Source organism: Pelodiscus sinensis, chromosome 3 (assembly GCF_052426305.1).
Source record: "Pelodiscus sinensis isolate ZL-2025 chromosome 3, ASM5242630v1, whole genome shotgun sequence".
Classification (NCBI taxonomy): Eukaryota; Metazoa; Chordata; order Testudines; family Trionychidae; genus Pelodiscus; species Pelodiscus sinensis.
This window is the reverse complement of record NC_143054.1, coordinates 125,118,792-125,146,312: the sequence shown is the minus strand read 5'-3', so window position 1 is coordinate 125,146,312 and position 27,521 is coordinate 125,118,792. Positions and strand designations below refer to the sequence as shown.

Here is a 27,521-nt window from a genome sequence, read left to right as displayed (position 1 = left end):
TGAGCAGTTATAAAGAGATGACCTTCTATTTACATTTGTCAGCTACAGTTTAATGTGTGAGAAATCTAATCCTGCATCTGTTTCGACCCTGCACACTCAAAAAAAAATCAGCCTCTATCTTGTTGTAATTTCAGTGAGCTTATTAGCAAATGTATTGAATTGTGATAGCTGGTGTACTCTAGCCAAGTCCAGAAGATATATAGGATACTTTATTCTCAATTTTTCCATCTGCAAAATGGAGATATCATCTTTTTGTGAAGTGTTTTGAGCTCTGTTGATTGAAAAACTCTAGTGGAGCTAGTTTTCGTTGAGGGGGAATGGAAAGTGTCTCACAATGGCTTATGCTACCAAACTTGATATGTTGACTTTATGCAGGAAATACAGGACTGCTTGATCACTTTTCACTAAATCATACTAAAAAGCAGGGGTGGGGGACACCTAAGGCCTGGGTGCAAGATGTGGCACCTGGCTTGCCTGGATCCAGCCCTCAGGATTCCCCCCAACATTGGGGAGCCCACACTGGTGCTCCAACCCTCCATCTATTCCTCTCCCCACCATGGGGTTGGAGCACAAAAAACTATTTAGCCTGGGTCCCTCAAAGCTCTGAGGTGCAAGGGGAATGTGGGGAGTGTCTTTCTCCTCAGTTGGGGGCCACATCAGTGAGGATTTTTTTTTAACTTGTGTGCAGCCCCCAACCGATTTTTCTGTGGGTCAGCAACTCCCAACACAAAAAATGTTCCCCATCCTTGCTATAAAGACAGCCGTAGTCCTGGGGAGAATTAGAAGAGGACAGGACCAATGAAAAAGATGTACCTGGGAAAAGATTGCTTGTGTGCTGTGCTTATCAGATGGAGATTGCATTAGAACAAAAATAAGTCTCTCTAAATGTAGTGTATTAGAGTATTTCTCAAAATGACATCCACTGACTGTTCTGTCCAGTTCCCATATTGTGTCAAAAGTTAAAGTGAATCTTTTTCTTTTAACTTGGACAAAAATAATCATGGCTCCAACCCAGAAATAGAAAAGTGATTTGAAACCTTTGATAACAGCATCAGAAGAAGGAAGAAAAAGGCTTTTAAGATCTGAGTTTGTTTCACCGAGTATTGTGTTTCTGTCTAAATTACAGGTGATTTTGGGTAAAAGTAGTATATTTTCTCTCAATGTTAATTCTTTTCTAAAACATTTAAAGGAAAAAATGTATGAGGATTTTTCTCTTTTACTTCCTAATTTTTTTTAACTAGACTGTTTAAACGGCTTTTATGAGTGAAAGCTGATGTGTTTACAAGCCTATTTGACACTTACTTAAATAACACGGCTACATTTCTATCACTATTAAATAGCTAGGCATTTTACCAGCACAGAGCTTTCATCTTTTCTTTAAATTCTTAATTGTTTAGAGGAATTAAACAATTTCCGACAGGTGGTTGGGTTTTTTTAGTCATAAAGGTGAAATTAGATTGGAACTGGAGGGAAAGGTTAGCCAGTTAGGAATGGCCTGGGACAAATTGAAGGCAACACTTGAGAGAATGTGTGAGGTCAAATGTGCTCATATAATGGCATGGTTTGATGGCCCCTCACAGTGGCAGTAACTGTTGATATTATAGTGGATTTCCTCTGTACAGATGAAGTTACTGTGGTAACAGTACTGAGCACGAACATCACAGTAATTCCAAGACAAATGCAGCTTTTAAATTTCAGCCTCTAGCTTCAATTTTAACAATTTTAAAAAAGCTTAAAAATCTCTTCCTTGCCCTGTTTCTAATGGAATCCTTTTCAGTAGTGCTTTGAAGTGACTTGATATTTTAAATTTATAGTACTTGACTGTGCTTGGATAGGTTTATAAAGAATTGGTTACCCAGGCCAGCTCTAGTAGTATTGTAATTAATTGACCTTGGAAAACTGGCTGTTGATCAGATTTTTTTTTTTTTTTTTTTTTTTAGGGAAGTCCAGCAAAAATTAAGGTGGCTTCCAAAATTCTTGATAGTGGAATGACAGGATGTGCATCTTGAACATAACTAAAGTATTATCCTATCTTGCAAATATTGTTGTTCTATGGCTAAAATTGAGCTGAGTTTTGCAATTAAAGCAGGAATTCAAACATTTGATGCATGAAGAATAGCTGTCCTTCTCAAAACTACAATACCTACTCTTTGAATATAGAATGAGAAATCTAAATAGGTCACATTTAAAATATACAATAGGCAAATTCTTTCAGATAATTATGCACTAGTTCAAAGTTGAAGCTTACTTTTTCAAGGCAGGAAGCTTCTCTTCATCAAGTAATGTGACATTCCATAAAATGCATTCTACTTCAGCTTTCCTCATCCGCAAAATGCAACAACTAAATGAAGTGAAATGTTATATTTTCAAATCCTACGTTGTTTAATGCCATGATTCACTGGTAGACAGAATAGACTCAAGTTGTTAAAGTGGGGTAAGTATATCCTACTTAAAGAAGAGCACGTTAACTCTGGTTTTGAGGAATACTAGTTTCAGTGTTAGCAATCTAATCTGTTTGAATTGCTTTGGGCCAAAAATGCATGACAACAGACCTAATTTTCAGTATATGGAACCATTACATGTGCTATGGGCCTATACCAGGGGTATCCAAACTTTTTTCAAAGAGGGCCAGATTTTATGACGTGAACATGCGTGAGGGCCGACCATTTTGCCTGACATTCTTTGAACCATTAAAATTAAACGCAAATTAACTATTTTATGCAAAGTTTATTGCAAACGGCATACTTTTCATTCCGTCACATGGATGACCAATCTAAACAGGTGTTAAATCACTCTGCCTTTCATATCTGAAGGCCAGATGAAAAAAAAATCCAGGAAGCTGAAATATGTCAGGAACATTGTAAAGTACATTACATATTATTGGTAATAAAGGTTGTCTGTCAACTTTTAAGTTCAAAAAATATGAACAGGAACATAACACCAAGTATACATGTTGTGTCCAAATATATTCATAACTGATTTAGACCAACTGACATTAACTGAGATTTTACAATGTATTCATCTCAATACATATGGATTCGCTGGGGGCCATAAAAGATAGATATTGCCAAATTACCTGTGGGGCCGTATTAAACCGGAACACGGGCCGCAATTGGCCTGCGGGCCGGACTTTGGACATGCCTGGCCTATACTATTATTACCATTCACAGTGTTGAGAGAAGTGGTAGGCAAACATTGTAAAGCTCAAGGCCTGCTGGCAGCTTGCCGAAAGCCAGAGAGTTGTGACTTTTAGTAAAAGAAAGGCATACACCCCAACTGATAGTCTTGATTTTCAGAGGTGGTGTGCATCTGCAACTGCCAATGGAAGCCTCCATTTCACTGAGGAACAGTTGGACTTTTTGAATTCACTGGCACTGTGTGATCCAAGCCTTGGTGTATCACTATAGCCGGATCCTGCATGAATGTTTAGATGGGGTGAAAAAAGCCTTATATGTTTTTAGTAGTGCTCTTCTCCCCCCCCCTTTTTGTGTGTTTGTGTGGTGGACAGAGGCATGGTATTCTCACCCCACAATAGACATGAATGAGGTATCCAGCCTCACTGTACAGACCATGAACACCAATTGAGTCACAAAGCCAAACCTGACTCTGAAAATCCTGATAGACAACAGTGCAATTGAAACATCTCCCCCAGCCAAGGCAGGCAGACTTATGCCACGAGGGCTTCAGCTAGTGCACACTAAAAGTAGCAATGGATATTGTTGCACGAGCAGAGGCTTGGGGTAGCTACCTGACTTGGATTCACCCCGCTTCCTGGATTTGAGCTCAGGTGGCCAGCCTGAACCACTGTGGATGTAGCATAATCCATGCTGTGTTTATTGTGTTGCCTCAAACTCCTCTAATGCAAATCCGTCTGCCTGGCTGGAAGGCTCGTTCCCAGTGGCAGTGTAGACCATATAGGTGTGAGTGGCATAGACTTGACTTGTAATCACAGCTGTTCTGTGAAAATCTTTGTATCCCTGCTAGCACTAGTGTGTATGTATGTGTCATTCTGTCACTGCATTAGGGATTTGGAGTTGTGTTGCTAATGCTAACATTGTGTGTACTGTAGATGGGGCCTTTTATAGGTGGAAAAGGCAGAAGCTTTCACAGCTCTAGCTGCTGCTTCTTGCTTCTCCATTCCATAAATATTTATAACTTGTGAGTTATGTGCATATCATTGACTCCCAGGTCCTCTGATGTAGAGAGAGCTTTTATGCAGGCAGATAAGGTATTCTAAAATTTTAGGTAGGAATCTCATTTCTTCTTAAGTGGATTGGATTGTGTATTATAAACAATGTTTTGTCTGATGTGCTGAGTTTGCTATTAGTTGGTGGTGCAGCTAATCATGGCGGTCCATAATGTGCATTTGTGTGCATTAGAATGGGAGTTCTTAGCCAGGGGTACGCAGAGGGCTTCCAGTGGGTACCTCAATTCAGCTAAATATTTGCTTGGTTTTATAGCAGCCTACATAAAAAGCAGTAGCCGAGTCAGTAGAAACTAAAATTTCATATAGACAATGACTTGTTTATACTGCTCTATATACTATACCCTGAAATGTGAGTACAATATTTATATTCCAATAGATTTATAATATGGTAAAAATGAGAATGTAAGCAATTTTTCAGTAATGTGCTGACACATCTGTTTTTATGCCTGATTTTTTGTAAACAAGTAGTTTAAGTGAGGGGAAACTTGGGATATGCAAAATAAATCACTTCTGAAATAGGTACAGTAGTCTGGAAAGTAGGGATGTAAGCGACTAGTCTATTATTGGATAAGCATAAGCTTATCAGAAAGCCGAATAATGACTCTACTAGTCACTCCCTCTCCTTCCCTTTTGCTGCCTCTATCAGAGAGGCATCCAGGGGAGGGGAGATCAGGAGCTGGTACTGGGGGGAGGCAGGGGCATAGCAGGGAAACAGTGCAAGTGGGGACTGAAGCAGTCTCTGCTCGGGCTGGTTCCCCCTGAGGCACTTCAGCCTTTGAAATATACAAGAGTCTTGCTGTGGTGCTTCAGCACACTAGTCTAGGGCTGTTTGCCATGAGCAGGGGCTGCTGGACTCATTTAAAATGCAGAGCTGCAGCATGGGTGGCTCTCGGAGCTCTGCAGAGCAGTCCTATCGACTAATCATATAGTCGATACAGATTGTATTGACTATACAATTAGCCTGATAACCTCATTTTAATATCCATACTGGAAAGTTGAGAACCACTGCTTTAGAATACCAAGCTTCTAATATTTAATTAGAGGACATCAAAGGAAATGAAGTAAAAAAGATAGATTAGTGTGCATCATTATAGTCAGACAAGGATCACGGTTTTAAATTCCCAGGACTTGACACACATCATTGGATCGCTTCTAAAGTGAGACTTTCTCTTACTCTGTTAATTTGGGAAGGGAACAAACACAATAATTTTTTCAAACATATTGCCAATAAGATTTGTAAACAGATTAATTTTATGTATTTGGGGAATAAAGCATTTTGGGGTTGGTTTGTTTTTTTCAGCTTTAAAAGACCGAGAATATTAGAGTTGATGAAAACTTGTTGAAATACTCTCCCATTATCACCCTTTAGAATGATTGTGCTGTGTATTTAATTGTATGACCATTGTCACAGCCACTCCTACTATTTTTCAAATTCTGAATTTTAAGAATCCTAAAACATGGATTTTTAGAATAACATAAAAGATTGTTTTTTTGAGCAAGCCCAGTACAGTAGGAGACCTGTAAATGGAATTGGATGTTGAAAGTGGGGGACTGAGCACAAAACTGGGCACCAGTACTAATCAATCAAAATGCAACCCTTCAAATACTCTAATTTTTAAGAGGTTTACTCAGTTACTTACATTTGGATTTATAAAACAAATACTTAGCACTTGGATAAATATCGTGAAGAACTTTTGAAAACACCATTGCACTGAAGTCAAATACAGTCAAAACCAAGAAACTTAAAGATTTGTAATATATTACAATTCAAGGACAGAGTAAAATCCAGTACAACCCAGATCATCAGTTGTATTAGCTCATTGTGTTTTAAAGGCATTAGTCTATCCCTTTTAAAAGGTAACTGCCACTTTATTCATCAAGGTTTGCGTTAATAGTACAAAGCGAACTGCTCAATAGAAAAGTGCCTGCTTCATCTTTGCAAGGAAACAAACGCTTTAAAAGAAAATATACTTGGTCGGATTAAAGCTTTAATTTGGTTTTCAGTTACTTATTCGGTTAACAATGTTTTATGGAAAAGTGCTTCCCCTGTTTATTGCCTGGTGATATTATTGAACTGAATTTTCATCTAGCCTAATGTGTGTGTGTGTGTGTGTGTGTGTGTGTGTGTGTGTGTGTGTGTGTGTAAAATGTTACTTCTCAATAAAACGTTCCTGTTTAATGTTGCTTTTCTGTCAAGTTGTCACCAGCAATTATCTGAACCACCAATTTTAATTAACAGCCTTTTAAAAATAGAGCTCACAACTTGAATAAAATTTTCTATGCGTACTGCAATTTCCATTTGAAGATTTCAAAGCAGTTTCCTACTTTGCTTAAGCAATGCTTCTATTTGAGCACTGAGTACCTCTTCCGTTTGCCCCATCTTTGAGTTATTTTTTTGTTCAGTGCTTTATTGTGGCATTCAATCACTCACTGGGAAAATAGGCTCACCTTTAGGGCTATCATTATTACTGTATTTTTTTTCTCTTCTTTCTCTTCCTGACTTTTCCCTCCTCCCAGAGGATTTCACTTTAGCAGATGATACAGGGAAGGCATTAAAAGCGATGAGGCAACAAGATAGTTAAATGTCAGAATGTTTGTTTGCTGGCCAAATTCAGACAACAGTTGAAACATCTCCAGTGACAAGAGCTCCAGCTTGTTCTGCCATCTGCTTGCTCTGCCTTGCTTGTCACTGTTGCACAGTGTTCATAGCAGCCCTTGCATGTCAATTCATAGTTTTTACCAAACATTGATAGTAATAGCATATACATACATCTAGATTTGCATGTTACACATCCTTGAAAACTTGATACATTGATGTGTGTATTTTGACAGAGGAAGGTGAACACTTGAACCCTGTTATTTGAGTAACTGTAAAAATCGCATGCTTTCAAATGAAGTACAGTGTAAAATACTCTTAAGAGTTTACAATGGGCTGATAGCAAATAAAATTTGAGCCCTTTTAACACTGGAGTGATTTACTTAGTCCTTGAATACTGCCAGCACATAGCATGACTAATGAGCAGTTACCAGAATAATCAGAGGAAATTACTTTATTCTAGTGCTACTCATGGGAGCCAAGTATTTTAATCTCCCAAAGACTATTTAAGGCATATGTAGGGACATAGCTACCTTATAGGTAACAGCATCATAATGGAAGTCTTTGCAGTGTGAGTATTGTTTAAATTACAGCTTTTTTTTGTCTTCAGGTGTCAACGGAAACAATGGCGGATAGACCTGCCAGCCACTAGTGTAGTGATCACCTTCCACAACGAGGCAAGATCTGCTTTACTTCGAACTATTGTCAGGTATACAGAGATCCTATGGCCCTGAAAGTCACTCCCATAACTGTTTTTTCAAAAGTAGGGATGTAAAAAGTTGTTTAAAAATGTAACTGTGTGAAAATGTTACTATGTAAATTGCTTTATACTGCATTACTCAAAGAGCATGTAACCGTGTAACCACTAAGATTATAAAGTTTTATATATAAGCTTTATACTGCAGAGCCTGCAGCGAAGCTGGCTCTCCAAAAGCGGACCCAGCAAGAGCTGCCAGCCATGCTGCTGGGGAAGCTTTGCAGCCACAGTGGGGCCCACAATAAAGGCTGCTAGCTCTGCAGCCAGCTCTCCAGGAGCAGGGCCAGCAGCCCCTGCCAGCCCAGCTCCCAGGGAACCAGCATGTAACATGGTGGCGGGGCGGAGGGTACAAGGGTCTGCCACTAACAAGCTGCTCCAGCTGCCAGGAGCTGCCCCTGTCTGTGGTGTGCACAACAGAGCTGGAGCAGCCCCTTGCCCAGAGCAGGTGGGGAGCTGCTCCAGTGCCTACTGGTTAAGCAGAACTGGTAAGCCTCACTCCTTAAGTGTGAGGCTTACCAGTTAACTATTTACATCCCTCTTGGAAAGTAAACCCTAATTACTTACCTGATTTCTCTTTTTCCCAGTGTACTTAAAAAAAGCCCATCACATCTTATCAAAGAAATCATACTGGTGGATGACTACAGCAATGATCGTAAGTACTGTCATGGGGCCTAAGCCTTCAATATCCTTACTCGTGTCACTTGAGGTTTGGAGTCGTAGGTAGGGATATAAGCGACTAGTTGACCATTTTGCTTATTGGATCGTCAACACACTAGTCGAGTAGTCGCTTCCCCACCCCTTGTTGCCTATATCAGAAAGAACCGGCTTAAAAGCAGGTTCCCCGCTGCTCCAGCTCTGTGGGAGGGGGCATGGGTGCAGCAGCGGAGTTCTACCTTTGTCATGTACAAGAGTCCCCGCTGGGGCTCTTGTACATTTCAAAGTGGAAGCACGGCATGGAGCCCAGGGTCAGTGAGGGACTCCCCACTGGACCCAGGCTCCATGTGGCATTTCAGTCTTTGAAATGCATGAGAGCACCTGCTGGGGCTCTTGTACATTTCAAAGCGGAAGCACCGCATAGAGCCCAGAGTCAGCAGGGGACTCCCTGCTGGTCTCGAGCTCCACTCAGCGTTTTAGTCTTTGGCTGCTCTTGCTACATTTCAAAGCGGAAGTGCCTTTATTGACTAATCAAATAGTTGATGGAAATTAGTTGATTAATCTCATTTTAACATCCCTAGTTGTAGGTTCAGTATTTGATCTTAGTCTGTCAGATTTGTTGTCCTTGCCATTTAACTGTGAAGAAACATGCAATATGTAGTTCTTAATTACATCTTGCTGGGTGCACATGACATAGGAGAAAGAGCTTGCCATACTATATACATGGTTTTTATTATAAACTTGTAATATTTGTACCAGTTACTTGATACCACTGCTGTATGTAATAAATACATACATATAAATATTAATATTGCTACTAAGAAATAGAAGCATAACTCAGTTTTCATTAGGCTTGGACAATGCAATTAGGCATCAGTATAATTCTGATTAGAAGTCAGTTTCTATTTCATTTCACTTGTGAGTTCATGCAGTAGCAGGATTCTGTGAAGTTGGGTTGTGAACACTGCAGAGACATAATACCTTTTTTGAAAGTTTCAAGAAAAATCTGCAAAAGCTTGTTTCTACAAAATGTAAAAGTTGCATCTAAAATAATGTTGGCAGGATACCTTGAATTTACAAGAACATCCATTTTGTAGCACATTAGAAGTATACCTCAGAAATATTGGAAAAACTTAAGGCAAGCTCATTTTTACAGTTTGAAGTCAGAATGAATCTCCCTTGTCAAAGAGGTGAAAAATTATTCATTTATAAGTAATTAAAATGTAAATATTTTGAAACTTGAATGTTTTGCTTTTAATTGTAGAGCAGTTAATTTTATAATTGTCAAGCTGCATATCATTCATTTTAATTCATGTCTCATCTAGCTGAGGATGGTGCTTTGTTGGGGAAAATTGAGAAAGTGCGGGTTCTTCGAAATGATCGTCGAGAAGGTGGGTTTTGTGGAATTCCTTTGAAGAGGGGAAAACGCAGGCCTAAAATACAAGATAGTTAGTTAGCAAAAAAACTAACAGTGAACTTGAAAAATAAATAAATATGTGCTATACATATTCCCTATCTCTTTGTGCAAAGAAGTATACGCAGGTTAGTAATACAATAAATAAAGTAATGGCTAGGTGTGAAAATAAGAATTTTTCAGTCTGATTCAGGCACTTTTCCTCTCTCACTTTTTCTTCCCCCCATAGAAATGGCACAGTAGTCCCTAGCTTCACAGCATAGGAACCCTTTAGACACCAGTTTCTTTAATACGCGGTTTAAAGCCTTACAGCTATGGGACACTGTCCTGCAGCTATTAGTTGATATAACTTTGGGGTTGACAGTTCATTCACAGCTACATTAGCTATCAAGAGATGTCCTTTTTCACTTGTATAAATATTTGCCTACTAGGCTGCCAGTCTTGCCCCTGGAGCACTAGAATTATTGGATGTTTAAGTAACTATAAGAGTGCCTGGTTTTGGACATTGACACACTTTAAACCTCTTGACACTGTGTAAGTAAAGGGATATGAGGCACAAGAATTTCCACGCAGCTAGGTGTTCAGTGCATGAATATGTTGTTTGGATTTTACTTTTAAGCAATGCTTTGTTGGGCGGGGGAGGGGAAGAATATTTATGACATATGAAGAAGATGTTTAAACATGGAATGAGAAGTTCTAGTTTTGTGAGAATAGTTCAGCGTTGAGGGTCAGATGCCAAACTAGAAGTAATTGAAGATGGAGGAGTAGAAAGTGTGCTCAAGGAATTCTGAGGTAGAAGGAAAGGGGAGAGATTTGGTATTGATGTCCCGTTTTGCAAAGTTAGGGTTTGTCTATGCATGTTAGTTACACTACTTATCTATACCAGTATAATTTAAAGCGGCACAACCCCCTCCAGTGTGGATGGATCAGTATTACTGCATCTGCCCTAGAGTTGCACTGGTATAACTTGGTAGAAAATCATATCTACTCAAAATAATTAAGAGATGGTCTATGGTTGTGTAAAGTTTTTTTGTTTTTGTGTGTGTGTGTGTGTGTGTGTGTGTGTGTGAGAGAGGGAGAGGGAGAGGGATGGATGTGGGGTTTTTTTTTCTTTTTTTTTACACTAAGGAGACCAAAACTTAATCACCTTTGGTGATTTTATTTTGTAATTATTTCACTAAATCTACACTAGCAGCTTGTTTTATAGCTAGGCTTGTTAAACAGGCTTCCTGGATTGGAGTACTAATTACATTTTGGAGAACTGAGCTATTGTCTCATTATTGATATTCTTCTTCCTCTGATGACTTTTTTTCTTCCTCAGGCTTGATGCGCTCTCGTGTCAGAGGGGCAGATGCAGCACAAGCTAAAGTCTTGACATTCCTGGACAGTCATTGTGAATGTAATGAGCACTGGCTGGAACCTCTTCTGGAGAGAGTAGCTGAGGTTAGTTTAAGGTGTATGCTTACTGGGCATAAAATTATTTATACTCAATTTATTGTATGCATCTGTAAAAAGATTTTCTCTTTGAAGTGAGAGAAGGCATGACTGTTCAAAGATGAAATCCCACTTTTTGGTCATTTAATCTAATCAGTAGGGCTTAAAATACTCTTAATTTTTCCAATTCTAACAGGCTTCTCGGTTCTTCAGTGACTTTTCTCAGGAACCTTTTAAGAAACTGTAGGGTTAGATATAATTCTCATGCCCAAAGGGACCCAAGAAGTAAACTGGATTTCTGAGCCAGTACAGCTCTTTGTAGAGGAAAAATATTTTTTCCCCCAAGGCTTCTGTCTATTTCTGTTCTCTGTGACAGTACAGTTCCACTGTGTGCACTCTTTTGGCTACACTTCACTGGTTTTAGAAAGTTAAATTGGGAGGTATAATATGTCATACAACCCCTTCATTAAAACAGAACATGGTACCTTTTTACTCTGGGTTTCTGACAGGAGAATGGAGCGCCAGCACTACTAAGTGATTTACTTGGAGGAAGCATTTGATGCATTTTGCTCCACATGCCAACTAAGTCCAGCGGTATAGAAATAGTTAAATACGCTTAAACTTGCTTCCTCCCCGTTATGATACAGGAAATACCTCCTTTAGAAGCATATATATATGTATGTATGTATGTATATGTATGTATGTATTAATCGTATATGAAATCTTGAATGATTCTCTGTTTGATATATTACAGTTTTCAGTTTCACTATTTGAATTGTAACAGCTTGGTTTTATATATTGTTCAATGAACATATGACTGGAAAAGCCCTTATGGATTTTTTCAGTTCACTTCCCAAATATTATAGGCAACCCATCATAAATCCTCTCTCTGAATGGGATGAGCATTGAAGAGTGGTGGAGTTCAGGTTTCTCGCTTGGGTTGATATTAGGATATGACGGGTTTTGCCCTTTCAAAAAGAAAAGCAAGACTCAGTGACTAGATGACTGGGGGTTTGAGAATGGAGCTTATTGCTTCCAGTCTTTGTGCCTGCACAGGTTGATAAGGATTGGACACAATTCATATGCAGTATGTGGTGGCTCCTGATTTCATAATGTGTTGATCTCAGACTTGCTCACGGTGCAAACCATATGTTGTTTGGCATTACTTGGCACTTTTTTGTACAGTCTCAGCCTAAAAACTGAATGGCTGTGAAAACTCACCTGTTTAAAGTCTAGAGGTGACTTCTTCAGGCCAGGGTTCAGACACTTTTAATTGGGAAATGTAGAAAGACTGCATGCTGCTTTCATTACTACATCAGCTTTGTAGGTAACTAGAGGTCTTCTCTTTCTAGTGCTGCTCAAGAGTGACTTCGTTTTTACAAAGATGGAATACATTGTAAGAGGTGATAGAAAATGTGTAATGGGGAAGGAGAGTAGGCTAGCAGAACACAGCACAAATAGCTTAATGTGGAGACTGAATTGGATCCATTTATGGTGGACATGTGGTAATAGTGTTGCCACACTAAGTGTAAGCTGCACCTTTTCCCTTCACAGATCTCTCCAGAGTATACCTGCCTCAGACATTATGACCCTGCCTTCTGTCTGGGAATGGAATTCCATGATTCTCTCACTCACAGACTGGGTTTCTGGGCTATAGCAGTTTACTTACCATGATTTCTCAACAGGCCCAATTGGGCTTGGCACTGCAAGAGCCTTCCCTTCAGGAGCTGTGGCCAATAGAGAAATCGAGTGACTCAAAGCACCTTTTTTAAAACAAAGTTTTGTACACAGGAACATAGCAATCAGAGAAAAGAGTTTAAAACAATAGAAGGCCTATACCCACAATGTCTTACCCATAGCTTGTCATTCCTCCAAAGCCAATTTATCATAGGTACTCCTTCTATTGACAGGGGCTCCATTTGCTTCCCTGCAGTAACTCTGTGTTTTATGGCCTCCTTTTTATGCCCCTCCAAAGTTTCTTTGTTTGATCTGGGTTTCCAGAAACGGGTCAAACCAGCTTATGCAACCCTACTGGGGGAGGTCAGGGATAGGCTTCAAAGTTGATGATTGTCTGCATTATCTGTTGGAAACTGGTAATTGGTTGTTGTTAAGCCACACTCCCGATCTTGGATGTGAGGTGAGCTCCTGCAGAAGCTAATCCTTTTGAAACCAGTTACCAAATATAATCTTAATCAGAGGTATCCAATATTCATAAAAATAATACAGGTAGTTCACATGTTCTTCATAAACCCAGAAATTATCCTTCCTATCTGGTGTTTCAAATTTCCTATATCTGTGCTTAAACAAAGATGGCATTTATATCTGGGAGCAGTTTAAGTCATACTCTCTACTGTAACAGCCTAACTATAGACTTGTATGTAAACGTTGAGTATTACTTAGGGTGACCATAATTCCCTATGCCCTATATGGGACACTGTGGGGGAAGAGGGGTTGTCAGCACTTGAGTCTTCAGCCCCACTGTGGAGGGGGGGTGCAGGAAATGAGATTGGAGGAGGGGGGAGCCCTGTGGCAAGGGCTGCCCAGGAACAGGGCTGAGCTCCATGTCCAGGGCCACCCGGGAACGGGGCTTCATCTCCGCGGAGTGGGCCTCCAGGGAACGGGGCTGATTGCTGCAGTGGAAGGGGGCACTTGGAAAAGGGGCTGATCACTGTGGCAGGGGGGTGCAGACCGAGAATGGGGCTGAGTCCTGCTGCAGGTGGGGGCTGCCTGGGAACTGGGCTTTAGCCCCACGGTGGGTGGGGGCCACCCAGAAACCAGACTTGAGCCCCGGGAGGGCAAAAGGCTTCAGCCCTGCAGGGAGGGCCGACTGGGAACAGAGCAGCAGCCAGCAGGGGTTGCTTGACAAGGGGGTTCCAGAACTTGGGGGTGCGCTGGCTTTCAGGGCTTCAGCTGCATGTTCCTGAAAGTCTGGCAAACTTCCCCCCTCTCCTTCTTTAGGCTGCACAGAGAGGGAAGACACTCCTACCAGATTTCTCCCTTGGCACCCTGCTTGACTCCACACACCACATGCTTTACCACCAGCCACAAATAGGAGGCTGCCGCAGCTGCACTGACCAGGAAACTCAAGGACCAGCAGGGGGCATGCAAATATGGGACATTTTGCCCCTTTTTAAAACAAAGTCGGGATGCCTGAGAGACAGCTTGAATACGGGGCAGTCCCAGTAAAAACGGAACCGTTGGTCACCCCAGTATTACTCTTATTTGACGGTAGTGGACTTCAAAACAAACTAGACATTTAGAAGAAGAAAGGATGGCATTGTGATTAAGGAGTGAGACTTGGGTTCTATTTCCATGTTTGTCTCACGTTTCCCATGTTATCTTCCGTGAATCTCTTAAACTCTCGTCACACAACAGCAGAATGAGGATATCAGTAGGTCCTCTTAGTAATATCATGAAACAATTTAAAATCCTCTAGATAATATTTAGGGTCATGGCTGGAACTCTGCTATATTCTGGCAATCCCCTCTTGGTGCAACAGCCCCTTATTGGGGAACAGCACAGATGATTTGGGCATCTGGGACTGCCACTCAGCTGAGCCAAGGACAAGTATTTTGGAAACTTCAGCTTGCAACCCTCTGCGACTGTGGGGCCTACTTACGTTCCTCCCTGGTCTCACGCATCTGGGCCAAGTTCCTCTGGGCAGCGTCCACTGGCTCTATCAACAACTTCAAGGCGCAATGGGTGCAGTTTGGGGTTCTCTGCTCGGTGTCCCCTTCCGGTTCCCTCATTTTGAACCTTCGACCCTGACCTTTTTTCATCATTTGTCCCCAGGAATCAGCTGGGCCTGGGTCTAGTTTTCCCTCCCTCAATGCTGGGGGAGGGGCTTTAGAAGTGGCCAGGCTAATGCCTGCGCACTCCCAGTGTTCAAATAGGAACCGGAAAGGTTCTCTCAGAGATGGGTACAGATCCCTCACTTTCAACTGAGGAATGAGCTATTTAGAGTGCAATTCTTGCTACACGTGTATTGTACCATATTGCTATTATATACTATATAAAAACCAGATGAGCTGCAGTGCTTCTGGGTGCTCACCGTGGCTCCCAGTTATTTCTAATTAGGGGAGTTTCAGACCACTATCTGAGTATTGGAAATATTTTTTACCAAAGTAAAAACAAACACTATTGTTCAATCATCTTACTTTCTGGAGGTTTTCATCTTTTTTTTTTTTTAATGTATTACCCATTCCTATAAATCAGGTATACTAGAGCCTAACTATTCCCTTAAACTGTTTGGAAAATTGACTGCTCATTTGTGAGTACAAAGGGGTTCATTTAGTGCTAGCTTTTATCTGTGTGGCTTCTATTTAGGATTTGAGCAAGTAGATACTTAAAGGGTGAGGAACAAAAAAGGCTGTGTTGCATTTTCCATCTTGTTCTATCTCCATTTTGATTTGTGCCTCTGGGTTTTTCTAAAGTAATTAGACCAAACTAATTATTCCATTATTTGTCCCTCTACTGTGAATGCAACAGTGTGCAAGGTTTAAAATCTTTGGTGAAAGATCATACTTGCCTATATGCGAAAGCTCAAATGATATTGGTTAGAATCCTTCACTTGAATTTTAATTACAGACCCAATTAGATCCTCCTTTGATTAATTTAGCAGGCTATAGGTTTCAATCAGCCTACTCACTGAAGGTAAAAATGGTTCAGCTTCTGTAAAGTACTCAGTATAACTTGAACTGGCTACACAGATTTCTAGGGAGTTAGCAATTAAGATTAAATGAAGATAAAACAAGGGGATTTTGATATTTCCTTATTTGGACACACACAATTAACGAGAGGAGAGAATACAGCAATCACTTTCAATATATGCAATTAAAATATTCTTGCAAAAACTCAGTAGTGCAAAGGACAAAATGATTGATAACCAGTTACACAAACTGTGGATTACTGAACGCATAACTAGAATTTATATACCCTATTACTTGAAATGAAAACTAACCACATAAATACAGTTAAATGTATGATTAAGAGATTTAGCCTCATGCTTTATTTAACACAAGCACTTCTCTATTATAGATTTAAGCAAAATAGATCACCGCCTCTTTATTGGAGACCTCTTTACATTTTCTACACTAAATCTACAGGGATTTCTTGAGCTACATGTTTTGGTCATGTCCTTAATTGTTGGCATTCTGTTCTGAAATGTTATCCATGCATGTTATCAAAATGATGCAATCTGAATCTTATATCTGAGCCCAGAGTTCTGTTATCACTTTGCATGCAAGCAAATATTTTTCAAGGTTGTTCAAACAAATGTCAGAAGTTATATTGGAATGTATTTATTAGATGTGCTTTCAGAAACACTTAACGGAAGAAATGAAACATTCCAAATATTAGAGTTTGGCATATCAAGAATTCAGTAATTTTGAGAGATCCAGTGGATATATTCAGTAGTAACAAGAGAGAAAGTTCAGTGAATTTGATAAAACAGTTTGCATTTGAAGAACGTGTTGTTTGGAGTAGTATTCAAAGCAATTTCACTACTGATGGATGTGATAGCTGTCCAAAGGCTTTGTTGCTAGAAATTAGTGACTTTTCATGGATTTAATATTTTGATATTTTTCCAACCTACTTGAGTCAATTGACCTCGAACCCAAATTTCCAATGTCACATGCTAGTGTGGAATGGATCACCTGATAACCCAGTTTTGTTTTTTTTTAATGGGAGAAGTTAGTAGACTAGTAAAGATCTGGTGAGTACTGCAGTATATTGGTTTGCAGGAAACTTGAGATGTGATTTCTGGAGCAGCTTTAACACTCCTGTTATTCGGGCTAGTTTTGAGCTGAGAATGGTGTAAGAGCTTCCAACTTGCCTTCTGAGATTTGATGTGCAGGGCAGTGATGTCTGCTTCAGGATCAAGTTGGAGAAGGGGTTATATAAAATAGACTAGGATGAAGAGATGGGTGATAGGCACAAGATAAGGCAGCTGCTTCTGGAGGGAATGGAGAATAATCTCTTAAGATAGCTGAATGAGAAATTCTGACTGTTGAGTGAGTCAAAAATAGGAAAAGGGGAGCTAATGGTCTCCCACTAAACTATTAGACATCTCATCCTGCTTGAATTTTTTTCTCTTGATTTCATTATTTCAATATTACTTTTTAATATTTATTTTAGGACAAGACCAGAGTTGTGTCTCCTATAATTGATGTAATTAATATGGACAACTTCCAGTACGTGGGGGCGTCAGCTGATTTAAAAGGCGGTATGTACCTGTACTGGAATATCAGTCAACAAAAAAATTAATGCATCAAAGCACAAAACACAACCGCTACATTCACAAAACAGACAGCATTAATGCACCCTTGTTCCTTTTCGCACATCTACTTGGGGTTTTAATACAGTCTTAGCCTGGCCTCAAATTGGATTCTGGTTCCATTATTTTAAAGCTGTTTTAAGCCAAAAACAAACTCTTGATGTTTATCCAACCCTGAATCCTCATGCAGAATTCTCACCAATGTTGATGGTAGCTTTTATATGCATTTTAGGAGCAGCATAAGGCCAGTATTTGATTCTGCTCTTAAATAAGGCATTTATCACTATACAGTTTGGCAAGTCGTCAGCAGTGTTGTGCTTATTGATTTTCCCTGCACCCTGCCCTGGATGCATTTATGCCCGTTTATTTAAAAACTAACACTAAACGCTTTTCAATTTGAACTAAGAGTGTTTGTATTATCAGTCATGAATTGTGTGCATTGGTAGTGTACAGTGTGCACCTTCAAAAATGTATATTGGTTGAAAAGATTCTATCATTCCATTATTTCTTAATTTTATATTGTAGAACTCAGATTCTACCATTCCAAATATTCTTTCAAAACCATAAATTAAAAGCACTCCAGGAACCTATTCAGTATGAATAGTTTACTGTCACTCAATGCTTTATACCACTTATAAAACTTCAAAGCAGGTCTGAGCTCTTCAGTTCTGCCACTAAAATAAAAGACAAAACAAAGTGGATGAATGACAATCCCGGAAACTGAACTCTGTCCATATAATAGGTACTATGTAAGCCCCTTCCTGCTGGTCTCCTGTGTGTTTTACCCATGGCTTAGAAAGGTTCCATGGTTTAGAATGTAGTTCAGTTTCCGTGCTCATTTAGTTTTTAGTGTCTACTGAGACTGCCACTACATCTTTTGGTAGTACTGTCCGTTTTAGGAATGATCCCTACTAGCAAAACTAGACTGAATATTGTCAGCCTTCACTTCAGGCACTGTGCTTGAGTATCAAGCCCATGGCTAGCAGTGCCGTGCCTGTCTAAGCACTAAATTAATTTTTATTAAAGGATGAGAAGGGGAAAATCCATAAATCCACTTTTAAATCTAGCCAGTTTCCATATGTTTTCATCTTTTTGGTCCAAGGCAATTTTCAGCATCTTCGCACTGTGGTATTGCCCGTTGGAAAAAAAATCTTTGCAATTATTGTAATAAAATGTTGTTAAATTAGATCAAAACAGTGCTAGGAGTGTGTCCTGCAAATGAAGTAAGAGGACATTCCTTTTTCACATGAGGCATATACTTGAGTGATGCTTGTTTAAAACAACTCCTTTTATTGAGTCAGTGAGCTCAGGCTTTCCCCAGTGACTGAGGATGGTGAGAGAACACTATCATTAGAAGTGATCTCTACGCTTGTTCTGTGTTACAAAGTAACTTGCTCCTGCGTTCCAAAAGAGACCCCTTGTGTTCAGTATAGGGTATATAACTCTTCCCTCAATAGTGCTCTCGAACAGCAACTATAGTACAGGCCACTGTAGTTCAAACCATTTTGTGGAATATAGAAGTTTTTCTTGTTGTGATGGAGACTGTACATTATTACCTAATGTAATACTATTTCCTTTTATATCTAAAAATGGCTTTTAATACGAAATCTTTTAATTTCTGTACTATTAACATTTTATAGGAACCTTCAAACTTGGTTTGTCTTTTAAGACTTGGTTTCTCTCATAAAACTTCAGAACTATATTCGCTTTCTGTGAATATAAATTTAATATAAATATCTTGTGTGGGTAGAAAATGAATTCAGCTGTTTTTCATTTTGATGTCCACATCAGTTCTGCCAGGCAGAAATCAACAGGCATGCATTAAGGATTCTTAGTGCGATAGAGTTTGTGGGGCAAATGTTTCTCAGCCAGTTATGTGGGTTTTTTCCCCCCTTTTCATTCCATTTCTCCAAAGGGCAAACTGCTATCCCTGTATTCATGGAATAATAATAATAATAATAATAAAAAAAAAACCCTGAGCTTTCTGACAAATCTGGAAATCCTCCATTAGTTCACTTCATCTGTTCTACATGCTTTTGGTAGCAGGTGTAATGTGAATAGCTGGCATGTTAGCCATTATATAATAAAGCTTGTAGCGTTCTCCTAGTATCTTTTATAAAGCTCCATGCTTCAGGACATAAGTCTTCCCCAGTGACGGGACAAGAAGAAATTTTCACTGCTGATCAGTGAACTGCTAATTTAACTACTGCGTTTCTAGTACCTTCTTCTGAAGCATCTGGTTTTACCCTTAGCTGGAAGACAGGATGTTGGACTAAATAGGTGATTGGTTTGATTAATCTTTGGCAGTTTCTATGCTTGTTTTTCTAATCTTAAGTCACAAAGCAAGCAGTTCAAAGAAAGAGATTTTTTTTTCAGCCTTATATAAAACAATTTTTAGCTACAACTAAAGCAATGCCTCTGAAGGTTTTAAGATGCCATATTTTCTAAGCATGCAGTTAAAGAAAGTGGCATAAATAGATTTCCAAACTAGGCAGGTGAAAGAAAATGTAAATAAAGTATTGTGACATCCAGGAGAGTTCTTGTAGTAAACAGAGATGAACAAATAAATATTAGCTGATGTTGGAATGGTATGTACAGTCTGACAAGTCAGACAATAACTTTGGTAATCCCCTCTTGTGTCTGTGATGACTAAAAAGTTCTTTGATGTTTTACTTACCCATAGATGTAGGAGACTAAATCATTGAGGCTTTTTGTTTCTCCATTCAGTTTTGCTGAATGGTATGTTTTAAAATACAATAGAGAAGTATTTCAAGATAAACTAAGTTTACATTTGAGCCCATTTCTGTGTCATACTCAGCTTCTTCTTTCATCTGGAGTCTTATTTGTTCTGTCCTTTCCTTTCCATTGTTCTCTCCCCACAGGTTAACCCTGAGCTTAGATTTTCATTGGAGTCCATATGTTAAAACTATTCATTTTGCGCTTTCTATCTAATTTGAATGTCGGATCCCAGTAATTTTAGTCATAAATTTGTTAGTAAAAGTTTACATTCATGGTTCAGCTTAACTTTTTTTTTTTTCCTCTTGTTTGTCCCTCATAGGCTTTGATTGGAATTTGGTGTTCAAATGGGATTACATGACACCAGAGCAAAGAAGAGCAAGACAAGGAAACCCAGTTGCTCCCATAAAGTATGTTCCTATTACCACCCTTCTCCTCTCAAAACAATTGTATATATTTTTAAAAGTGCAACTTCCTGAACTACCAGCTCACAAATATTGTCTTAGCAAATGATCCCTATGCTTACTGATAAGCACTAGGGAGTCCTTTTATGGAAGTTTATATGCAAGATGAAAACTTGCAGTACTATAATGTTGTTCCAGAACATTGCATGCAGGTAGCCTCACGCTAAGTGTCATCCTTTGCTGTCTTTTCTCTCCTTCTCCCCCACCCCCATATTCTTCTAACTAAACGTATGGTTTTTAGTATTGTGCAAGCTGGTGGTGTACCACATGGAATAGAAAAAAGAAACCGATAATAAAAGCCTGTGCATTTGAATGGAAATAAAATCATGATGTTCCTTATTGTTCAGCTTCCATTATTGATAAACATAATAAGCAAAAGTCTGACAACATGAAGAACTTCCTTTATTTTTCCCTTTTTCTAGAATGTGTAGAATTATCTTTTAACCAGCTTGTTGGCTGTTAAACATCATGGGTTAACTATCAATTGTCAGATATATATGACATGAACATTACGTACATTGCTTGATTTGACACACATTGAAAAATGTACATTGACTGAAGCCTATTATGACTGACTGGACTTCCTCATTTTTCCCAGCTGCAAAAATGGGATATTGACCCATCTCTCTGGGATGATGTGGCTTAGTTCATTGATTGCTTGTTTAGCACTCTTGAGACCCTCCAATAGAAATAGTTACAGTGAACAGTATTATTTCTAAGAATTTTAGTGTGCTGTCTGCGCTAATAAGATGACCTCTTCTTTCTTGAATTGAAATTAATATCTTTATTAGGCTAAGACTGTTAGGGGTTTTAAAAATCAGTATGACTGTGAATACATGTCCTATATTAAAAGGAACTTTAGACCTGAATAAGGATCTGGAAGTAGAAACAAACTTTAGCTATATAAATCATGACGGAGTATATTCCTTAGAAATGCTAGTGTGGTGGCATGTATGTAGTACTACATAAGGAATGGTGATTAAATCTTGCAAGATAAAAACAGTGCAACGCTATTCAGCCTGGAAGGTTCAAGTGGCAGATAGATCATTCAATATTTAACTTCTAACTTTCTCCCTTCTGTCTCTTTAGAACACCAATGATAGCTGGCGGCTTGTTTGTGATGGACAAATTCTATTTCGAAGAGTTAGGAAAATACGATATGATGATGGATGTGTGGGGTGGAGAAAACTTAGGTATGTACATTTCTCATTGGATTTCCTTTGAAGAAAAGAAAATTATTTCTTTAACCTATATTTTTTTTTTTTGAGATCATGGGCTTCATTTATAGAGAGGATTGAAATGGTAATTAACTAAGTGGGTTATTGGCAAATATTGAGACAACAAAGCTTCACTTTAAAATAAAGCATTGGAATAGGATAGGCTGGCATGCTGAATATGAATGTCTGAGAGGGAAGCATTTAACTATACCTTTCAATTACTTTTGTGAAAAGGCAAGCCACGAAAAGAAAGGAGGGAAGGAAGAATTTGCAGGAATGTAGATGTACTTTTTGGAAAAAAACGTTCCTATGTAGCTCAGAAATGCCACTCCCTTTTAGCAAAATTGATTAAAATGCAGCAGGTTCTAAGTGCCACCAGTTGAAAGGGCTTCCTAAGATGCTGCTGAAATTTAATCATGTAAAGCAGAATACAAAAGTTCATGAGTTTAATCCTCTTATGTGTACTTTAAGAAGTCAGTTGAAATGTAGCTGGATGAAGACTGATCTAATATAATTTTTTAATCTGTCCTAGTGGACCACTTGGACCTAAGCTTAAGAGAATTGTATTGTTTTTTGTGGGGGAAAGGGGAAATAGCCTTTGACCGTGATCTGAGGCTTGTTCTTAGGTCAAGGGTGATATTTGAGTGGAATAATTCTGTTTTAGTTGTTTGGGTTAGAGCAATATGAAGTTTTTTACCTCTGTTGAGTGTCTTGTATTCAAAAACATTTTTCACCGTGACAACTTTTTAGAACTTCCTGTTTGCTATTGTCTTTTACTGAAGGGCTAAATTAAGTATCTTAGTTTTTTGAAGCAGTGTTATTTGGAAACCAGTTACAATTCAAATTTTGTGCACTGCACATGCAAAGTATACTGCTTTTAGTGTGTATCTGTCTGTCCAGGGTTTTTACATACTTACTTATTTAAAGGCTTAGAGTGCATTTATCTGAATGTGTTGCCGGAAATATACTACAGTAATACAAATAATTGATATGTTCAAAGGCTAGAAGGATTGTGTAGTCTGCCATCCTGTATAACAGGCCATAGAACTTCACTAAAATAAGTCCTGGTTGAACAAGAATACACAATGGAATATTTAAACACTTTTATTCAAGTTTTTGGCTCTCATATTGATTGTGTATTACTAAATCATACTTATTTGAATGTTGCAATTATGGTCACTTTAAAAAAAAAAAAACCTGAGGAAATTCATTGTAAAATTAATACTGCATGTGGCAGTTAACTTTACTTTAACTGAAAGTATTTTTAAACCAGTGCATACAGTATTACCCTTGAGTCAGTATGTTTTAATGCCCTTCTTTCTTTACTTGTTGGGAGAAGGTTCCAGCAACTCACTCAATCCTTCCTTCAGTGGAAACACAATCCTGAGTGTCATAGCCAATCCTGAGATGTTTGTCCAAACACTTTATCTCCTGCTATTCCATCTTCTCCATACTGTTGCCTTTCACTTCCTGAATACTCTTTGGGCTCTAATCCGGCAAGGCACTTAAATACATGTTTAACTTCCTGCATGAGTAGTCCTATTGATTTAATGTGCTTAAAGTTAAGCAGGCACTTAAATGCTTGCTGGATCAGGGACTTGGAGGAGGAGAGGGTAGGATGCAAGCTGTAACTTTTCTCAAGAAGCAGAGCTTTTGAGAGTAACAAAGAGCTGTTTTATGGTGCTCCCTCTGCCCCTGCTCCCCATCTGGAAGGATGTGAGGGAAGCTAGAGGCACTTCTGAAGACTCCCTGGGCAGTTACTTTTCTTCCTGTTACTGGTGTCAATTGCTGCATAAATGAAGTTAAGAGTAGCAAGTAGTGAACTTTCTGCATGCACCCCAGTATTAGGTCAAAATGAATTGACAATAAAAATTGAATAGCCTGCATTTTCTATTTAAAATGAACAATACACACAACAAATACCAGAAATCTACATTGTACAGATTGAACCTCTCTAGTTTGACATCGTCAGGAATGCAACCTTTGCCGAATCAGAGAATTTGCCAAACCATGACAGGTCAATATTGTCTCGCAGCATTACCAATGCTTCCACTGCTTTTACAGGGCTCTTAAAAGACATTTAAGGGTAAATTAGCTAATAGCAGCACAGAATACTAGGAATGTTAGCTATCATGTAATTGAATAATTGTGTAACCACAGGAAATTTTAGCTGTTACAGGCAGTCCCCGGGTTACGTACAAGATAGTGACTGTAGGTTTGTTCTTAAGTTGAATTTGTATGTAAGTCGGTACTGGCGTCCAGATTCAGCCGCTGTTGAAACAGACCAGCGGCTGACTACAGGAAGCCGAAGGCAAAGCTGCTCTGCCCCGGGCTTCCTGGAATCAGCCGCTGATCAGTTTCAACAGCGGCTGAATCTGGACGCCTGGGACAGAGCAGCTGGGGCGCTGCCGGGTAGGTCCCCACAGCGCCGCACCTCGGCGCTGCGGGGACCAACCCGGCAGCACCCCAGCTGCTCTGCCCCAGGCGTCCCCAAGTCAGCCGCTGCTGAAACTGACCAGCGGCTGATTCCAGGAAGCTCGGGGCAGAGCAGCTCTGCCTCGGGCTTCCTGTAGTCAGCCGCTGGTCAGTTTCAGCAGCGGCTGACTTGGGGACGCCTGGGGCAGAGCAGCTGGGGTGCTGCTGGGTTGGTCCAGTAGCACCGTGGAGCGGTGCTGCGGGACCAACCTGGCAGCGCCCAGTGACCCCAGGCGTCAGCGAGAACAGCCTGGTCTGCTGGGGGGGGGGGGGGCGCACTAGCTGCGTGCCCCCCCCCCCCCCCCAGCAGACCAGGGAGACACGGAGCAAAGCCGTGGAGGACACGGGCGGTGGGACCGCGGCGCCTCTTTGCGGTCCCACCACCTGCGTCTCCCTGGTCTGCTGGGGGGGGGGGGGCGCAGCTAGTGCCCCCCCACCAGCAGACCAGGCTTTTCTCGCCGCAGAGGACGCGGGGGGTCCCACTGCCCGTGTCTTCCGCGGCGAGAAAAGCCGCTCCGTGTCTCCTTGGTCTGCTGGGGGAGGAAGCGGGCGGCGGGACCTTTGGACTAGTGTGCCCTGGCAGCTCAAAGCGGAGCTAGCCAGGGGGACACCAGAGCCTGTAGCTGGCAGGGCAGGGAAGCTGGGTCGGAGGCAGAGCTAGTGGGGCTATGGAGCTGACAGGGGTGCTGGGGGTTGGGGAGGAGGCATGGAGCTGACAGCTGTGGGGTCATGAGGGCAGCTTGCAGCCCTTGGAGGCTGGGGTGGGGAGGGGAGCCCAGCAGGGAGGTTGGTGACAACCCCTACCCCCACCAGGAACTCCTCTGGTCTAGCAAACTACTTCGTCCGGGACCAGTCAGATCCAACCTGAAGCCTATTTGGATCTAAACTCTGGTTTAGAGGTTCTTCTTTGTGGCAATTTGATTTTTGTTAACCATTTAGTGAGCAAACAAGGCTTCCTTCATAGTTTTTATATGTGAAATGCTACAGCAGCAAGAGTGAGTCTGTTGTTGAACAAAGCTATACACATATTATGCCATTGGAATATACTGTATGTAGTTTTACCAAACTGACTGTTTTATGTCTTTTTGATGAAATCACAGATGTGTATCCATTCAGAGGTATATAGTTGGGACTGTAAAATTTAAATAAAAATCTATCCCTATGCCTGCTTTATGTAATGGCTATGGGGAGGGAAATAAGATTTGGGTTTTTTACTCTCCCCCAGTATCACAGTGTTTAAATGACTATTCAGATTCTAGCATTGGAGTTAGTTAAAACTATAACCAGTGTGTACTCTCCCTATTGACTTTTCCTTATCTACCTTTCTCCACTACTTTTTACCCTTTCACCTTCTGCTTCCCCACTGTCTCGGGCTATAAGGTGTCGCAAAACCTGTATTTTGGATGGTGGGGGGTGGTTAATGGGGTAATTTGGTTAATTGAAAGAACAAACAGTGATGCATAATGAAGGAGTCTATGCATGATATGTAAACTGGTTGTGTGTGAAAGGTATTTCAAAATTGATTGTAAAAATAAAATCAATATTTACTGCAAATACTATCTTGTTGGACTGAATTTGTGATGATTTCAAGCCTTTAAAAAAACCCACTAGCTTTTCTATGCCAGCTGTTCCAGTTTTAATTCCATGACCTGACAGTCAGAAGAAATCCTTCTAAGCCACTTATAAAATCGAATATTGACACCTGTTTGTGTGCTTACCCTTTACCAGCTCTCTGCTGAAGCTATGCAAACTCATTTCAAACTCATCAATGAATACAACTCTACATAGTTCATACTTGAATTTAGTTGCTTTTGTTTTGCATCAGTTCACTATAGAATTTTAATCTCTAGGAGGAAAGCTGTGTAAACCCTCTAGTAAAATTCACCAGTAAAACTTTTTAAATGCTGGCAGGCAAATGGATGTGAATATAAATCCAATAGCTGCTTCTCCAGAGCTTATAGACCACTTAAGTGAGGTGGTGAGACACACTGAACCCAGTTTGTTAGCTTTTTCAGAGAGCCATCTGTACTTTTCTTTCAAGCAAATACCTATAAAAGCTCAGCATGTTCTCTGCAAGCTAAATATTTCCTTTTAATCCTGTGCGATATAGTGCACATATACTGGAAAAAAATGTAAGGTTTAGAATTTCCAAATTACTTTACGTTTATGTGGATACTTATCATGCATTCCTGATTGCAGAGATTTCATTCAGAGTGTGGCAGTGTGGAGGGAGCCTTGAAATTATCCCATGCAGCAGAGTGGGTCATGTATTCCGCAAGCAACATCCTTACACCTTCCCTGGTGGGAGTGGTACTGTGTTTGCAAGGTAACTGTTTTCAAGTTCTTGGCTATATGGATTTGTGGGTTTTTTCCAGTTTGCCAGCAGGTGGCAGTAGCTTCATTAAACTTCCAAGGCATACTACTAAAATATGTACAATATGATCTGAAGTCAAAATGTTATGAAGAAATTGTTTAATTAAAAGGAGATTACCTTTCAGCTCTAGTGATAACTCAGAAGCTCAAATTAGGGCAAAAATAAAAATTGGAGGACTATTCTGACAATGATGTAACATTTTAATAAAGAGCTGAGGAATTGCCTGGTATCATCCGGAAGAATTCTGGGCCAAATAGGGAAAGGGAAGAAATGCTTGATGTACTTAGAAAATATTTTATATATTAACAGTAGAAACTTACCATCAACTTTGAAAAGTGTTGGTGTCTATATCTAAAAGATCTTGTGGGAAATAAAGGCTTTATATTAGTATTCAGTTTGTTTTTAAAAGATGAAGAAAATTGTTCATTTTTTCCACATCTGACACTCAGAATCCTCCAACTGTACACTTTTAGTGTATTTGTGTGTTGCATTTTGGTTTGGGGCGCTCAGTTCAATACTACGTAATTATAAGGTGTCATGTTAATAATCACACAGGCCCAGATTCTGATTCTTGCACCTATTAAATCTGGCTTGTCAAAATCTTTTTGAGGAAGCCTCATAGTTCAGTAAGAAATCCCATCTTTGCTATTGATTCACTGTGTGAACTTGAATCGCTAACTTTCTCGGTTTTCCTTCTGTTGTCTGAGGTTAGTGATTTTTATCAACATTTGTAAAGAGCTTTGAGACCTATGCCTCAAGGCACTGTGTAAGTAAGTACATTGTAGTAGTATTACATGCACATGCCTATAAGAAATTATCACTCATGTATTGTTTTCCTAAAAAAACAAAGATGCAGTGTGAGGCCTGGTCTACACTTAAAATTTAGATCCACATAGATGTACAGGCAGTCCCTGGGTTA

The 27,521-nt window shown here is 39.9% G+C and overlaps 1 protein-coding gene across 1 annotated transcript in view; it reads left to right on the top strand.

Moving 5' to 3' along the window:
* Positions 1 to 27,521, top strand: part of GALNT2 (polypeptide N-acetylgalactosaminyltransferase 2) — a 140,899-nt gene that overhangs the window by 80,660 nt on the left and 32,718 nt on the right. Inside the window, exons 4-11 of the mRNA XM_075924720.2 lie at positions 7,414 to 7,512; positions 8,145 to 8,212; positions 9,540 to 9,605; positions 10,950 to 11,071; positions 17,198 to 17,285; positions 20,395 to 20,482; positions 21,626 to 21,729; positions 26,428 to 26,554. Of these exons, the coding sequence (XP_075780835.1) occupies positions 7,414 to 7,512; positions 8,145 to 8,212; positions 9,540 to 9,605; positions 10,950 to 11,071; positions 17,198 to 17,285; positions 20,395 to 20,482; positions 21,626 to 21,729; positions 26,428 to 26,554 (762 nt within the window). The remainder of the gene's footprint in view (positions 1 to 7,413; positions 7,513 to 8,144; positions 8,213 to 9,539; positions 9,606 to 10,949; positions 11,072 to 17,197; positions 17,286 to 20,394; positions 20,483 to 21,625; positions 21,730 to 26,427; positions 26,555 to 27,521) is intronic.